Genomic DNA, 16332 nt, shown 5'->3' on the forward strand with positions numbered 1-16332 from the left:
CACTGTTTTTTCATTGGAAAATATGCTCTCCTGGCAAGAAAGCAATGGTAGGTTTGGAAAACATGTGATGGAGAGGGGAATACATAGCTCTGTCCTCAGTCAAAATATTAATCCTCTAGTCCTGCAAGTAAGCCCCTGTTCTAAATATATTTCTAGGAAACTAGCATATATTGTGGATTTGCCCTGATTATGGGAAGTACTGCCAAGACCAAAATGTAACTTTTGCATAGGCAGACAAGGAGACATTCTCAGGTATCTTTTGAGTATCTGTTATTATGGAGCACAGCACCTAAGTAGGACATCTTGTCCCTAGCACGTGTCATCACGCACCAAGACAAGCCACCCCATTCTCAGTCATCATGAATGCTAGGCGTGAGGCTGGTTAATTTGTGTAAATGCTACCAGAGTAACATATTGGTACCAGAGATAGATCACAATACCTCTGATTGAGCTGGGCATTAATGGTGTCACCATGCATGATAGAGTGGCATCTCCTAGCAGATCTTGCCCACTGTATTGCTGTGGCCTGATGACCATTAAACGACATTAGAAGGTCACTGGTCAAAAGATGAGTGCATCATGCAGCTGTCTACATTGCCCATGCAAGCCAAATTAAGCCAAAATGAGCTGTAGAGCTGCTCACAGCAAAAAGACAAGTGACTAAAGATTTAGATACGCTCTAAACATATGCTCTAAAGATTTACTTCTCATACTGCATTTTGAGTCACCAGAATAAATTTCTGTAATGAATGATGGTATCACCTAACCTTTATTACAGGAATCTGCCAAGAAAAAGCTCTGAAATGCCCCTCACAGCAACCGCTGTTTTGTTGTATATTGTTCATCTGTAAACTTAGGGCATTTCTTGAATCAGGGCAGTGATCAGTTCTGAGAAATGGATTTCTATGCACAAGTAGTTATGAAGTCCAGAGTTAACACTAGAAGCTACAGACCTGACGAGCACATAGTTTTTTGAGATGTTTGTCTGGGCAGCATATTGTGGTTCAGAGCAAAATTCTCAAAATACAGGTAAGTGTACCAACCCACCTTCTTACCAAAGCCATGGAAGAACATTTAGGAACAAAAGTAAGCAAACTGACCCAATGAAATTTATATCTTAGTGCTTGGATAAGCCAGACCAGCTATACTGATGAAATATTACCTTGCCGATCCATGTCCCCAGAAGGCTTACGCAGACCTTTCCATTGTCATACAAGTTGGGATTCAGTCTCCCACTGCATTGAGAAAGGTAACGGAAAAGAGGGGGAACAGCTGGGTAGATGTTGGGGAGCTGGATATCAAACAAGAAGAGGCCATCTTCATAAGGTGTGCGTGTGGGTCCTTTGACTAGTGCTGAGAAGAGATCCTGTGACAAGGCCAAACAGAGAACAACAGAACTGAGGAGATGATCCACTTAACATTCATAAAGAAATACTTAAAAATCATCCCACATGGCTTCAGATTCCCATATATCAAGCATACATTCCCAGATGTTTTCTCTTGCTAGGATGAACTCTGACATTTCAAGCCATACGTTTTTTTATTAGGTTGACAAAAGCGTCCCTTTTGCTAGCACGTGTATTTGTTTCACATTCAGCTAATTCCCAGTAAACATTAGAAACTCTGAGAAGCCAAGATACGGCTTGAATGGCACACAACACAGCCACCATGCAGAACTAAGCGACTCTGGGACTGCTCAGTGCCTGGATGGGAGGGCTACCTGCAAATCCTAGATAAGCTGCCTGAGGTTCAATCAAGAAAGACGGGATAAAGATCTATTTGAAAAGCAGATGGCTGGTACCTTCCAGAAGGGAGATGGGTGGGGATACCTCTCCACAGTCACAGCTACCGCATAATTTTATATGGCTCACAAGCCTGAACCGGCCCCCCAGCCCCACCTTGTTCAGTTGTCTTATGTATGAAGAAATCAGAACAAAATGACTTTGCTGTAGGCAGTCCAACTCTTTGCTACAGCTGTGACCAGACTAGGTCAATTTTTTTTTAAAATGATAATTATGCTTAAGAAACTTCTAGAACTGCAAGTTTCTGGTTTTTACAAACTATGATTCTGACATTAGATCTTAGTTGACTAACATACAACTTCCATATTGTATTCTAATAAAAAGTATGAGATGAACACATGCGATACAATCAATTGCACTATAAGGTAAGGAAGATGGGAGTAGAGAGGCTGCAGTACATAACTGGTGACCAAGATGGGTACCAGTGACTGCAGTGCCATGAGGAAAACAACCACCTTTCCCAAACAAGACAGAGTGAGCAATATAATTTATGGAAGTACAAGATCTTTTTCTCTAGTGAAAATCCTAAGAGATGTTGATAGAAGTGATAGTCCCTCTCTAGATCCTGGCCCATGTTTTAACAATCATTTGGGTACACCATTCGTGAGTGAGGGCCAAACCCACATAGGTTGGCCTACAGAAACCTTCACTCCAAGACTTACCATTCTGTCTTCAAAGGTTTTGACCATGATACCATCTGGCAGTGAGGTTGCCAGTAGAGCCATTTCCTTCCTCACTGTGCTAAAAAACTTCTTGGCTTCTGGAGGCTGGAATTCCATTTTCTTAAAGGAATGGCTGTCTAATAAGACAAGAAGAAATAAAGACAGGTTAAAAAAATCCTCCTACCATACTCAAATATGAAATAATCCTCAGGGAGAGAGAATCCTGCTCTCTTTTAACATTGGCCAGAAATTATTTGGATGAAATAAGAAGCTGGTTGGTGAAGGAAACAAGTCTTGTTCCAGGATATTCTCTCGCTTTATTGAGTGCTGCATTAAGGAAGTGACACATGCAGCGCAATCCTGAGGCACGTTGCGCCTCCTCAGGAGTCAGTTAGATTGGAGTGCGCCAGACTGCGGAGGCTAGAATAAGCCTCTGCGCTGACGGAGGCTCTGAGTCTTGTGTTGGTTTAGCTCGGCCAACACAAGACTCTGGGGTGGGCAGGGAGGAGGTGGGAAGGAGGCGTTCTGGGACGGTGGGAAGGCAGGCAATGGGCAGCGCCGGAGGCGGGCAGGTGGGGAGTGGGAAGCAGGGCTGGGACCTAGCAGTTATGCCTGATCCCAACCCCTGTTCCTGGAGAGTTTGGAGTGGCTTCAAGTCGCTCTCCTCTCCTCTGACAAGTCCAAGTAGACCCATAGGGGCCAGTGTGCCTTACCCAGAGGTAAGGGGAAAAGTTTCCCCTTACTTCTGGCTGAGCCGCTTTGGGCCCCTATTCTGTGGTGGATACAGCACAAGCCTCTTGGCTTGCCTGTTCCAGCGCAGAATAGGATTGCGCCCTAAGCCCATTAAGGAAAAATGACTACAGATATAACCTAATTATCCATGGATCTTTCATCCACAGTTTTCTCTCAACACGATGAGAAGGGCCCTTTAAATTAAAGAAAAAAGTTGTTTAACAATAGCCTTGTTAATGCAAAAGAGGGCAGTCGGCTAACAATCCATCATTCTCTCTCCAGGCCCTTAGAACAGCTTCACTCCAAGGCAAGACCCCTTCCTTCCCTCTGAACATGTGAAAGAATGAAAATCATTTTGCATTCTCTCTCAGTGTTGCACTCTGGTGAAGGGAGAGGTGTCTGGCTTGGAGTGACGTCCTTCCAAGCGCATAGAGAGAAACTGATTAATGAATTGTCTGCCTAATGCCTCTGTCTTACATCACAAAGGTAAGCAAGGCTGTTTTAAAATCACCTCGCAAAGGGACATTTTTTTAAAATGGATTTGCTTTAATGTAATTTTTGCCATCCATGTGAGTTCTTTGACAGAACCCTCATGAATGAGACTCAACTTGTATTCTTAAGAAAGTGGCATTGAGACCATTCACATGTAAAACAAAGGGTGAGACCTCCTTAGATTCAAGTGTTATCCTTCCATTTATCTAGTTGTACAAATTCAAAGTTACTCTAAAGTCTAGACTGGTCAGGAAACACTACTTTGCCAAGCTAATACTATTATTATGTTAAACCACCATCAATACACAAAAAGACCTTAACTTTTAATTTTGGTGCTTAAAGAGGCCTATAAAAATGGACCAAACTCCTAAATGAAAAATGTTCAACACAAGACTTGCAATCATACCATGCATTATCTCTGTTCTGAGCATGGGTGTACCCAAGAGACTAATGGTAGGTTATGAGATGCATAATGAAGCACAGGCAAAATTATAAAGCACAGTCAAGAATAAGACCGGTCACAAAAACAACGGTCCCCTTTTAATAAGGGCTCATACATACAGAGAGGACAAGGGATGATTGCAGTTCTCCTTAACACAACTGTTACGCTTGCATGCACTCACCTGGAGCACATTCCAGCACAGAGAAGACTTCCCCCTTGGCACTGGTGAAGGTAACCCCAGGCTTGCCTCCACTCTGCTGGCAGAGCACTGGAGTTTCGCTAGGCCATTCTGACACCACTGGTGTCTGAGTCTGTGCCTCTCTCTCCTCCTTCTCTGGCTCTGCCATGGCCTCCATCTTTTCCTCTTCCACAATAGCTACATTGTCAAGAGTCTTCTTTAGATTCTCCTGCAGCTTTTTGATATCATCCAGAAACTTCTTCTCCCGGGTAGGTTTTTCAGGTTCAACTGTTGGAGATGTTGGGTAGCCTGTCAGTAGTTGTTCAACTGTCATGTTCTTCAAGCTCTCCAAGATTTTGATGGCTTCTTTTAGCTCTCGGAAGCTTTTTGGGGTTCCTTCCTTGCCAGACTTTTCTGTTAAATCAGCAACTGCCATTGCCACTGCGCCTTGCACTTGCTCTTCCACCTTCTTCACCTCTTCTACAGGCAGCTCCTCAGGTTCTACATCCTCAATTTTTGAGTGGTCATCTTCCATAAGGCCATTATCTGTCTCCCAGCTATCACTCTCATCCTCCCATTCATCTGAGGAGGCACCACTAGTGCTACCATCTATTGAATCAAGGTCTGTCTCGTCATCAATCTCCGATTCTATGTTATACAAGTGCTAGAACCAAAAAAAAGAGACTCATTAGTCAGGGAACAGATCGAAGCACATGCTATTTCATTCCCATTTTGTGACAATATGGTTTAGTGCCAGTTAGGAATCAGCTGAGTAGCATTTCTTCAAAGTACACCTTAGAGACAGAGCTCCTACTAGACTGACATCAAGGATCTTTCCTGCCTAGACTGCTGGTCTTATGCAATGCCTAAGTACAGGATTCTGAATCAGCAAATTTTCTCTCAAAAACTGGGTTTCTCAGTTAACTGGGTTAACTGGAGCAGTTTAAGAAACTCCTAAAGCAAGCTGCATGCATTAACTCTGCTAGACTGAAGATCCCAGGATGTGGAACTCTTATATTAAGTCTTTGACTTACTTTACAGTGCATTTGCTACATTTCTTCCTTGGCATTTTGGTTCAGCTGCTTCCTGTTTTATCAAGACAATCACAGCTAGGACTAAGTCCCTCACTTTCATTTTGACACTCGCTAAACCAGTGGTCACCAAACTTGCGACCACTGTCCGACAGAAAAGTGATCCCTGCTTGTATTCTGAGTAGATCTGGGCATCGGGACACTTTGGGCAGTTGCATCTGTTGCCTGGTGTTCCAGAAGGTTGTGCAATAGGCTGACTGGACAGACGTGACTGCCCAGAGCTTTCCGGTGTCCAGATCTACTCAGAAAACAAGCAGCATAGAGGCAGAACAGTAAGTTCTGCTCATGGTGTGGAGGGCTTTCCCCAAACCATGGATCTGGCCCCCAGGCTGGGGTTTGGAGGAGCCTGCTCTAAATTAGTCCTAAATTAATATTATCTTCCTTGCACACACCTCTGTTAACACACCTCTGGATCTGAAGAGTTCCTGACTGCTGCACTTCACTCTGTACCATGCTTAACACCACCAAGAAACCAAGCTTGATACCAAGATCTTTTTGGTTTTGTCCCAAAATGTGTCCCCTTCTGACTTTTGCTGTGTTATTCTTCAAACCTAATACAATATGTACTCACTTCCACCCTTCCTTCAATCCTCTTACCACTTAAACTACAGGGTACAATTTCTTTGCGTAAGGAATACTTAAAGAAAAAAACCAAAAACTGCCTACCTCAGCTTTTTGCCATGATGGAGGGACAAGAATTGGAAGTTCTAGTAGCTGCCAAAGAAATTTCCTCAAGAACGTTTGTTTGTTACTCAACTTAACCCATTTTAAACCAAATTTAGAGCCATAATATGAAATAAATGAAGTACTATTTTTTATTAAAGCACATACATGTAGAAACATGTACTATGAGCTGCTGCAGAACTAACAGCACATCAGTTCTCTTTTGAGATCTAGTGTACACTCCCACCATTTTCCCTGTGATCTGATCACATGTGACAGGAGTAGGCAGGGAGACAGCAGAGTGCTTTGTATCCAACTGCCCTACTGCAGGCACTGAACCATTCTTCTACAATTAAAGCAGAACTGCACTGTTTAGGAAAATAAAAGCCTTGATTGCTAAACATTTGTGGACATGAACAGGCTTCTGATCTGAAACATGCACAAACTTTGGTGTGACTCAGCAGCTGCTTGGAAACCAAGAGGCAAGGAATGATAAGTGGTAACAGAGTAGTCTCCACTTTCTTTGCTTTGGGGAAAATTCCATCTTTCAGTAGATTTTTTTCGACTAGGAACATAAGGTCACACAGTGGTATATTAGGCACTCTCTGATCACCAGTGCTCTAGACAGAACACACCTGACACGGGGGGGGGGGGGGTTTGGGTTAAAAAAATACAGCATGCCCCACCCCCAGGGCTTCTCAAACTAGTGAAGCTCTTGCTTTCATTGTTTACTACCACAACTGTTCATCATACCTATTTCTACATCTCCCGCCTCCCATTCTAATAAGCCCTTGTATGGATACATTTCAACCTGTGTTTCCAAGGAATTCTGAGGTTTTGTGGAGGTTTATCAAGTGTTCCCTCACTGAGAAGATCAGGAACTGCCTACAAGCTTTGGGAGAGATTGTTTATTCACAGACAATGTTCTTCTGCAATGCACAGCTGGTGCATTCTCAGTTCATACACGGAGACAACGAAATCCTCGTCAGTGTCTCCCTTGAACTCAGTTTCTAATCTAGAACAGGTTTCAGTATCTACTGCAACATGCGAAGGTTTCCGGAGGTGGAAACATTTGAAAGCCACTGTGCTAGAGCAACTGTTCTCCCTTTTGGTTTATTTACCTATGGCTCTGGTAAATATTTTTAAACATCTTTCAGAGCACTGTTATTGCAGGCTCATGCCAACAGAATAATGCACTGAACTAGGAAAACTCTGAACTAGGAAAAATATGATTCTCCTAGCCCAGGAGAAGAAAACCAATGTTCAATTTGAGGCTATTCATACATGTTCTGCAGTTTGACAAGCGAAAGCAGGAAAACCTCTGTTAGGGTCAGATGCAAGATCACTCTGCTCTAATTCAGCAATCACTTGCAGGAAAATAACTAGCAGGCACACAGAGGTTGATATTTTTTAAAAACCTTATACCCTCCCAGCTTGCTGCCATGAAATCTTCAGGATGGCTTGCAGTAAGAGATGGACACAATGGCTTGTAATAAAAAAGCGTATCACATCCTATCCTGGAGTCCCCTAAACCCTCAAGAGTAGATTTTCAGGGAGTGTAGGGGACACAGAAGGAAGGGGTGGGCAGGAACCTCTGCAGTGACTGGAACTATGGCCAAAGTACTTTAGATTAATTTAAAATATATAAACATGTGAAGTACAAGCCAGGTGCAGCACAGAATATTAAAAACCTGCTTGGCAGATTCTTATTTCCCCAAACCCCAACACATGCAACAAGCTCATTAGTCTACTGTTCTCACTTCCACTTCACAAAGCCCAGTGAAACAATCAGGTCTTCATCAAACTTCCAAAAAAGTGAGGGTGTGTGTGTGTGTTGTGCACACATGTATGTGAAGTCAGAAACATGCAAGCAAGATATGGATACATCAGGGATAAGATAATGCACTGTAGATCATGGCTGAGAGACCACTGACAAATCCGCTCTGAGGCAGCCCTACCTTATAGATGTGTTCAATGACTGAAAATTAAAAGGAAATTCAGTAGCAAGCTGACCTTCAGAATAATCAGTACAGCCATGCATGGGTGTGAGACTCTATTTACACCTGCATCAGTTTTTCATGAATGGTAGATAAAACAAAGCTTGCCAAATTCAAATCAGATCTATGACTGTGAGGCCAGGAAAGCATACCGTATCTGAGATGAAGAGAGAGAGAAATGTAATTACTTAAGCAACCTTAATCTAATGCAGGCTACTTACTACAAAGGAAATGGAACCACTGGCAGATCACCGTACAAACCAGGAGCAACCTACCTGTGGCAGAACAATTGTCCTAGAGTTGTCAGCCCACACAACTTCCACTTTGCTGCTGAAATCCACACGAGCCACTTGTCCCACTGAGGGCTGTGGAAACAAAAGCAACAGGAGGAGAGCCATCATACCACTTAGGTTCTAGATCAGCAGTGACTGCTTTTCTTTGGGTAAGCAAAGTGCATAAGCAAGACAACGTCAACAGAGGAAATAAGCCAAGACAAGTAGTAATGATTTTGGTTGCTGTTAAGAGCTAGGAAAATGACACGCACAGAAATCTTCCAAGAAAGCCCATCAGGGATTATTTTTACACGACTATTCTAACTATGAACCATACATCACAAAATGTCAGTGCCCTCTATGAAGATACATTATGTCTTAATGATGGTATAGTTACTCCTCAACTTCAATCTCTATGAGCATAATCCATTTTTTAAAGTTGCTTTGATAGCTATGTACGTTTTAAAAAATAGTGTTTGGAAAGGACTGCCATCCAGTGGTAGCTTTTAAAGTTGGAATCTGAGCATCTCCTTTTTTTCAGTCTCTGAAGGGACTAAATAAAATCCCCACTTGCTACTGTTAATTACATTTACATTACACCCTATCCCCAAAGAGAGCAGCAATCATAGTTCTTTTCACCCACCATTTCACATTCAGCTGTGCAGGGCAGTCAAGGTATGCTTCATGACTGAGTGGAAGATTTGAACCTGAATTTCCCCAGTCTTAATCCAGCTTTCTACTCATTATACTACAGGGGCTCCAAGAGGAATCTAGTTCTATATGTTAAACTTCTTCACATCTGGCTTCCCTACTACTGTCAGGTTCAGCAAAGCTCACAACTGTTATAAGTAAAACTCTTAAAGTAGTATTATACACGTCTTAGTTTTTGGACACCTTCTCTTCTTATTCAAATTATGTGACAGACTTAAGCTTCTGCAGTTTTTTGCTGGATCTGAATGTTCTCAGTGTATTTCCCAATTAGTGACTGCTGCTGCTATGACAGAATCTCAATGTTACAGATAGAAGCGGGCAACTCTGCTATGTAAGATGTACAAATATGCACTTCTGCTATGGACATTATTAAAAAACAGGTCAAGAAGTCTTGTATCTTTCACCCCACACTGACAGAAAATGGAGAGGTCTATGGAAGGTACTGAAAGTTACATCTGGAAGATCAACAGACCAAGCCTCTAACACTTGTGTATCCCTAACCTAGTCACAGCTCCTGCAGCATCAAGCACCAAACACATGCATGACTCACCTCATTTTCACCAATTGAAGAAGCACCATCCTCAGCATTACCAATGCGAATCACAAAGTCAGTAGTGCGGAAGCGGAAGTCTGGGTGATCAGTGATGTCGTATACGCTCACATCCTCCTCCTCCCCAATCAGCTGGCAAAGTATGACAGATTAACACGAATTGTCACACACATCCTTAAGCACTTCCAACTCAAGACTGCTAGGCTTCCCCTTCCTCAATTTTCTTTACACACCACCTCCTCTTGTAAAATCTGCTATTGCAATCTGACATGTGGTACAAGACTTCATGTCCATGTAATGTATGCATCTTGAAAACAGATTTAAACAGATAGATATTCAACTGCACTGGCTTTGGAACGCACCTGTACGTGTGAAGCAGGGTGAGGGATCATTTGTTTGAAAGCATCACCTACATTAAAGTTTCTCCCCACGTATATAATCTTCTCAGTTTTTTTCATTACATGCCACTTCCCATACATGGAGCTGCTGAACAAATGATTCCCCTATATCGGTGTTATTCAAACTGTGCGGCGCGGCTCTTTAGTGAGGCGCCAGGAACTCAAAAGGGAGGCATGGGGTGTCCTCTCGCAGTGATACAGTCACACCCATGGGCAGAATACGAGCCCGTCTTCTGCGCTTTTTTTTTAAAGCAGAAGAAACGGGAGTTGCTCAGCTGCGAGAGTGGCTGCCGCCACCCGGCCCTCTTCTCCCTCCACTCCAAGGCTGCTGCCTTCTGTGTTCACTCTTTGACTCCAACCCCCATTTGGCAAGTACCAAGCATGCTCAGCTTGCAGTCATTAACCTTCGCTGATCCTTGTCTGGTTGGTTCCTAGTTCCCAGCCTGGGATCGTTCTCATCAAAGTGAAATCTCTCTTTTCAACCCCCTCCCTCTTCCACTCCCCCCTTTCGATCTCCAAACCTTCCCGCTTTCCTCCCCTTCCCCAAATAAAACGCTTCCTATTTTACCCATCACCAGTGGTCTTAAAGTTGTTTCCATGCAGTTGGCAAAGGTGGGGGGGGGGGGAGAGAAGCACACACTTTACTTGGCCAGGGGCAGAAAAAGGGTACTGTTTTGAAAGTGATTTCTTAATCTTGTTGTTTGACTGAAGCCAAGAGAGAAACAGTTCAATTGACATAAGAGAATCTAGTAAGACTCAAGAGGATGAGGACATTTTTTAAAAAAGCTTCTAACACTTTGCTAACAGCAAGATTCAAAGTTCTTACTGAGCTTTTATAGCTAATCTTGATCATACAGTGAAAAAAAGCAAAATCCACATAAGGGTTTATTAGGGCAAGGGACTGAAAAATGAAACAGCCAATATAATGTTTAGCACATCCTTAAGCCATTTTCCCAGAAGCTCAAGTCGGCTTACAAGTTAATAAAATATTACTAACAGCAAAATAAAATCCTAGGCACAAAAACAAAACAAATGCATAAAGGTCACCTATTTAAACATCTGCAATAACATCCACTCAGACCCACCCAGCTCAACTCACAATCCCTCAATTGACAGATCCGAAGCTGATCAGAATAGGTCACATTTCAGAAGGAGCCAGAAGTAGTGAAACATTCTGATGGGGAGGGGGAAGAGAAAATGATGGGGCTTTTGCTTCTTACCTCAACATCATCACCGCTGGGTTTCAGCTTGAACCATTTCACCACACAGGTGCGGCCAACATGGTCACCTGATTGCACTACTCCATACATACCAGGATCCTGAGAACTCTGTGCTATTTAAGATTGAAGAAAAATGAATACCCCAGTAAGAGAAAGACTACATATGGTAGCATCAATCCTCCATTACTGGTTTCAACCAGTACCCATTATCTGATTTTCCTTGAGGTTACTATCTTACATCTAGCTTACATGTTCCTCAAGTTTTTCTGCTCAACAGAAATAGAACCAGAACCAGGCAACTATGTCACCTGTCAACAGAAGTTTAACAGTTTACCCACCAGTGCATATTTGTGCATTACAAAAAAGCTTCACTGGTGCATCTGTGTATCTGTATACAGAAATACCTGTATTATTATTATTATTATCTGGTGGGTCCCAAGTATGGTCTGAGGGTACATGACAGAGCTAAGGACCATTAAGGTCCTTATGGGTGACTGCCTGGGAATCTCATGTGTGCCATCTTGAGTTCCCCGATGGAAGAAAGACAAAATACAAACGTCATAAAGCAACAAAATAAAACTGGCAAGCTACTTGCTAAGGGCAAGCAGCTAGCTGCAAGACTGAACAACTAGGCTCTCAATTGGCTTTCCCCCCATCTTTCATTGGTGTCACTTCAAAACTAGGATGTTCTGAGTTAAGAGTGTTGGGCTCAAAGACTAGGATAGTTAATGAGAGTAAGTGCTAAGTGGAGGCCTCCCCAGATTAATCTTTGTAAGAAGCCCATACCACCAACGAAGAGTAACAAGGTGAACTGGGATTCCACAGAACTGAGTAGGGCAGCCATGGTGAAGGCTTCCTCATGAGAAAGCTGCTTGAACCATTCACTAAAGAGGCTATGTTGTGTCTCCAAAACTAGACATGATAGAGCAAAACGGATGCCATTTTTGGAATCAGCACCCCAAATATACCCAGGAATTGGTTTAATGTTTAAGGAAGCAAAATGTGTGTTGGCCTGTGTTATTATCCTATGATACCTGATGTTACAAGAGAAATGGGCCACAGTGGTTTATTATGTAAATGCCACAAAAATGCCCTGGTTTCACCATATCATACATTCATCTCAGAGTCCTACCCCTAAGATGAAATCAGAGGATAAACACACTGCTTCTCGATAGCCCACACTCTCTGATGAGGGCCAAACTCATTTTAAATGGTTAAGATTCCCAGAACAAAATTTGGCTGCTTTGATCTATATTACTAATTCAACTAGATCGACAGGTAATATATCTCAAATCAAAATACAAAAGTAAAGCATTCCATACTGTGCACAGCAAATATAAACTAGGAAGCACATGTAACCAAATACCTCTTTTATCCACCACAAAATCTCCAGGGCAAAACTCATTGTTGTCCAAGTGATGTACGGGAAACAGCTCATTGGAGCGAATGTTTCTCTCCACTGTGCCATCCTGCCACATCACATCAGCTGAAGTCATCGTGGTCACCACTTCTACAGCAACCCTGTGACCAAAGACAACAACAAGTTGCTGAACAAGCCTCCCACAGCAATCAAAGTACAACCAAATGAGACTTCCTTGCCCATTTGTGTGAAACATCAAGTTTTTACTGTTGGGGACAAGAGCAAAATAAAACACAGGAGAAAAATTTGCTGAGGAAACAAAATGTATAATGATTAGGATCTAATATGCCCCTCAGGGCCACTGGTGCAGATTAAGCAACCACTGAGCAGAAAGCTTAATTTTGCAAGTCTGTACTACAAGGTCTTTTCTTCATCTACTACTACATTTTTTCTGAAACAATTCTCTTATAAAGCACTAATCTGCAAAATGAGACTTCATGAGTATTGCTATCTGCAATGACAATGTGAGCTTCAAACCTTCTCAGTGACTGTCAATATTTTATGACAGTCCCAAGTCATCAGCACTGAATACACTGATGCTGAAAACAGGCTACATGTTTAAGCAGATCCCAAAATATGAACCCAAACAATTATATTCTTCATTTGAAAGCAATGAAAACAATTCTTCGTGTGCGTATATATAAAAGCTACTTAAAACACCTATAGCTGCCCTTCTGATATCACAAATACCTATAAAATAATAAAGCAAAGCACTTCACTTTCTCTTTTCAGCTATGCTTCATAGATTTTGGTTACCAGGTCTTATTTTGTGCTCTGCTTAACTAAGGAAGAACAAGAGCCCAATCCTGCACTTACCTTCCGCTGGTAGCCCACCTCTTCTGCTAGCACTGACTGCCATAAAGCAAGCTACTCAGTCTGCTACTGGAAAGGCCAGTGCCTTCCCACCTGTGTTATCAGCCCTCCTGCTGCTTGCCAGACAAGGTAAGTCAGTGAGAGAGATGAAAAGAGGGCGGAATAGGGGGCATAACTGGGTGCGGAGGGTCCAGGAAGGGGGCAGTTTCTGTGACAGTGACAGCTACCAAATCCTAACTCCCTTCCCAGACCTGATTCTGTGGTGCAGGTCCATGCAGATCTGCACCAGCTATTTAACTAGTGCAGGTCTGAGTAGACCCCCTGCACATTGTGGCTTACCCTGAGGAGACCACTGCAACGGCCCTCCCACCACAGGATGCCATGGTAGCGTTTTGGCGCCACTGCATTGGTGGTGGTGGTGAAATGAATAGGATTGAGCTGTAATAGACACCTGGTTGTTAATACAGTTAGATGTTTTGCTTTCACCCTTGTACCCCATGTACTGCTGGATTGATTTGTAGATTTAAAGAGCGATTCATATATATTTCCCCTCAGTTTCCCCCCTTAAAAAAACATTTTTACAAGTGGTAAAGAGATAGAAGGGATATCTCTACACTGGATCAGATATTCTAGTGCAAAATCACTCATTGGGTGCTGAAAAAACAGTCTATAGCAGGGGTGGCCAAATTTGCTTAACATAAGAGCAACATAGGATAAACTTCATATGTCTGAGAGCTGCAAGAACAAATATTTATTGATCTGCCCAAATAGGTATCTGATCAAAACATGGAGTCAAATATGGAAATAAAATTAGAGCTGTTTTAATCAGATACCACCTTACTTCTTGTCATAATATTCTTATGACACAAACTGACATTGTAACAATTATCAGGCTAGTTACTGCTAGTAGAGAGGTCTTGTGAGTCTCCATTTTGGCTGTGAGTCACTAGTCTCCATCTTGGCTGTAAGTCATTAAAATCCGCTTATTTGACAAGGTTATATGAATTAGCTCCATTAGGTGTTGATTTGTATGGACTGCATGATGTTTTGACTTCACAAACTTCATTACAGAGTATGGCTATCCACAGCAATATATTGTGCTAAAAACTGAGATAAGTTGCACACTGGATTTCTTCAGTTCAGGAGATTTTGTTTCTGGAACTTGCTTCCGGAACTCAATTGCAGACTGGGATTTATGGATCATTTTTAGACCCAGGTCCTCCTGTAATTCTATTAGTTCCAGCCCCACAGCAGATGATTCCATAACCAGGGAATCGAGAATTGGACAACCATCATCGATCACATCAAACCATGAAGGGATTTACAAGAAAGACAAAGCAGGGCTTCAGCTTCTGCAAGGCCTCAAACCTGTCTAGGAAATTACCAAGTAGTCCTTGTAATTTATCTTTGTATTCTTCCACTTTGTGGTCTTATTTTAATAACAGGGGAACATACTTTCTATCTTTTGAGACTGGGAAACTAAAGTTTCTTGATAAAATATCTCTTTGAAAAACTATTCTGAAAGCTGAAAGTTGTCGGAGTAAGGTCACAAACAATCTTATTCTTCTCCTGGAGTGCCAAGTTGACAGTTTGTACAAGATTCATTATATCAGTATAGAACATCAGATCACATTCCATCATCATTTTCCAGTTGAGGATATAATATTTTCTTCAAGAAAAGTAGTAATAGGCTCCAACAGATCCACACCTCTATTTAAGACATTGCTGGTTGAGAGCCACCTCACAACAATGCAGGAGAAAGAGACATCACTGGGTTTAAACAGACAAGCTCTGGTTCTTCAATGAAATTTTTGAACTGTCAGTGGGTCTTCCCATTTGAGCATATTAAATTGACCATTTCAAGAACAGGTTTCATAACATTCGTAACATCTTCATACTTGAACACCTGGCAGCCAGATACTGCACAATGAATAATGCAATGAACAGGGAGAAACTCTGGAAAGCTGGGATCACTTTTTACAAGTACACTGAACTCCGCATTTCTCCCCACTGTTGCAGATGCTCCATCTGTTGCATACTGATGAGCTTGTCCAGTGGAACATCAGCATTTGTTAAGGCTCTGTCATGGGCATTTTTAACGTCAACACCACAAGTTGTTTCTTTTTGAGGCACTAAATCCAATCTCTTCTTTCACAATTAAATCAGGGAAATCATAACGGATAAATACTGCCAGTAGTGGGTTATCTTGTATGTCTGCAGATTTATCAAGAGCTAAGCTTAATGCAAGGGAATTCTTTAAATCATTCTGCATGCAACATCAGCACTGATTTGGGAGATATGTCTTTCTGTGGTGTGGCATGAAGCCATTGTGCAATTAGTCGCTGAAGTCTTGCATTCTTTGGATCTAACACTACAACAACTTCAACTATGTATATTCTTCTTAAGTTCATTATCAAATATGGTCATTTAGCACAAACAATATTACATGCTATACTGGGGTGCCCAAACCCCAGCCCTGGGGCCACTTGCGGTCCTTGAGGACTCCCAATCTGGCCCTCAGGGAGCCCCCAGTCTCCAATGAGACTCTGGCCCTCCGGAGACTTGCTGGAGCCCGTGCTGGCCTGATGCAACTGCTCTCAGCGTGATAACCAACTGTTCAACCTCTCTCGTGAGCTGTGGGATGAGGGCTTCCTCCAGTGCTTGCTGTTTCACATCTGTGATGCAGCAGTGGCAGCAAAAGAAAGGCTGGTCTTGCTTTGTGCAAGGCCTTTTATAGGCCTTGAGCTATTGCAAGACCTTCATTCATTCATATAAGTTCTATCTCTAATATAATCATTTATGTAAATTTATTTAAATTTGAAATATAAATTAATTCTTTTTTCCCAGCCCCCGACACAGTATCAGAGAGATGATGTGGCCCTCCTGCCA

General features: G+C 42.3%; 1 protein-coding gene across 3 annotated transcripts in view; it reads right to left on the reverse strand.

Annotated features, from left to right (window-relative positions):
* UBE2O (ubiquitin conjugating enzyme E2 O) overlaps positions 1–16332 on the reverse strand; it is a 96786-nt gene that overhangs the window by 6870 nt on the left and 73584 nt on the right. For all 3 annotated transcript variants that reach the window (XM_066614505.1, XM_066614504.1, XM_066614507.1), the window contains 7 exons: positions 12577–12731; positions 11211–11323; positions 9593–9724; positions 8335–8424; positions 4312–4972; positions 2465–2601; positions 1163–1366 (listed from right to left, as the gene is read on the reverse strand). In XM_066614505.1, coding sequence (XP_066470602.1) covers positions 1163–1366; positions 2465–2601; positions 4312–4972; positions 8335–8424; positions 9593–9724; positions 11211–11323; positions 12577–12731 — 1492 coding nt within the window. The remainder of the gene's footprint in view (positions 1–1162; positions 1367–2464; positions 2602–4311; positions 4973–8334; positions 8425–9592; positions 9725–11210; positions 11324–12576; positions 12732–16332) is intronic.

Source organism: Tiliqua scincoides, chromosome 2 (genome assembly GCF_035046505.1).
Source record: "Tiliqua scincoides isolate rTilSci1 chromosome 2, rTilSci1.hap2, whole genome shotgun sequence".
In the NCBI taxonomy this organism is placed as follows: Eukaryota; Metazoa; Chordata; class Lepidosauria; order Squamata; family Scincidae; genus Tiliqua; species Tiliqua scincoides.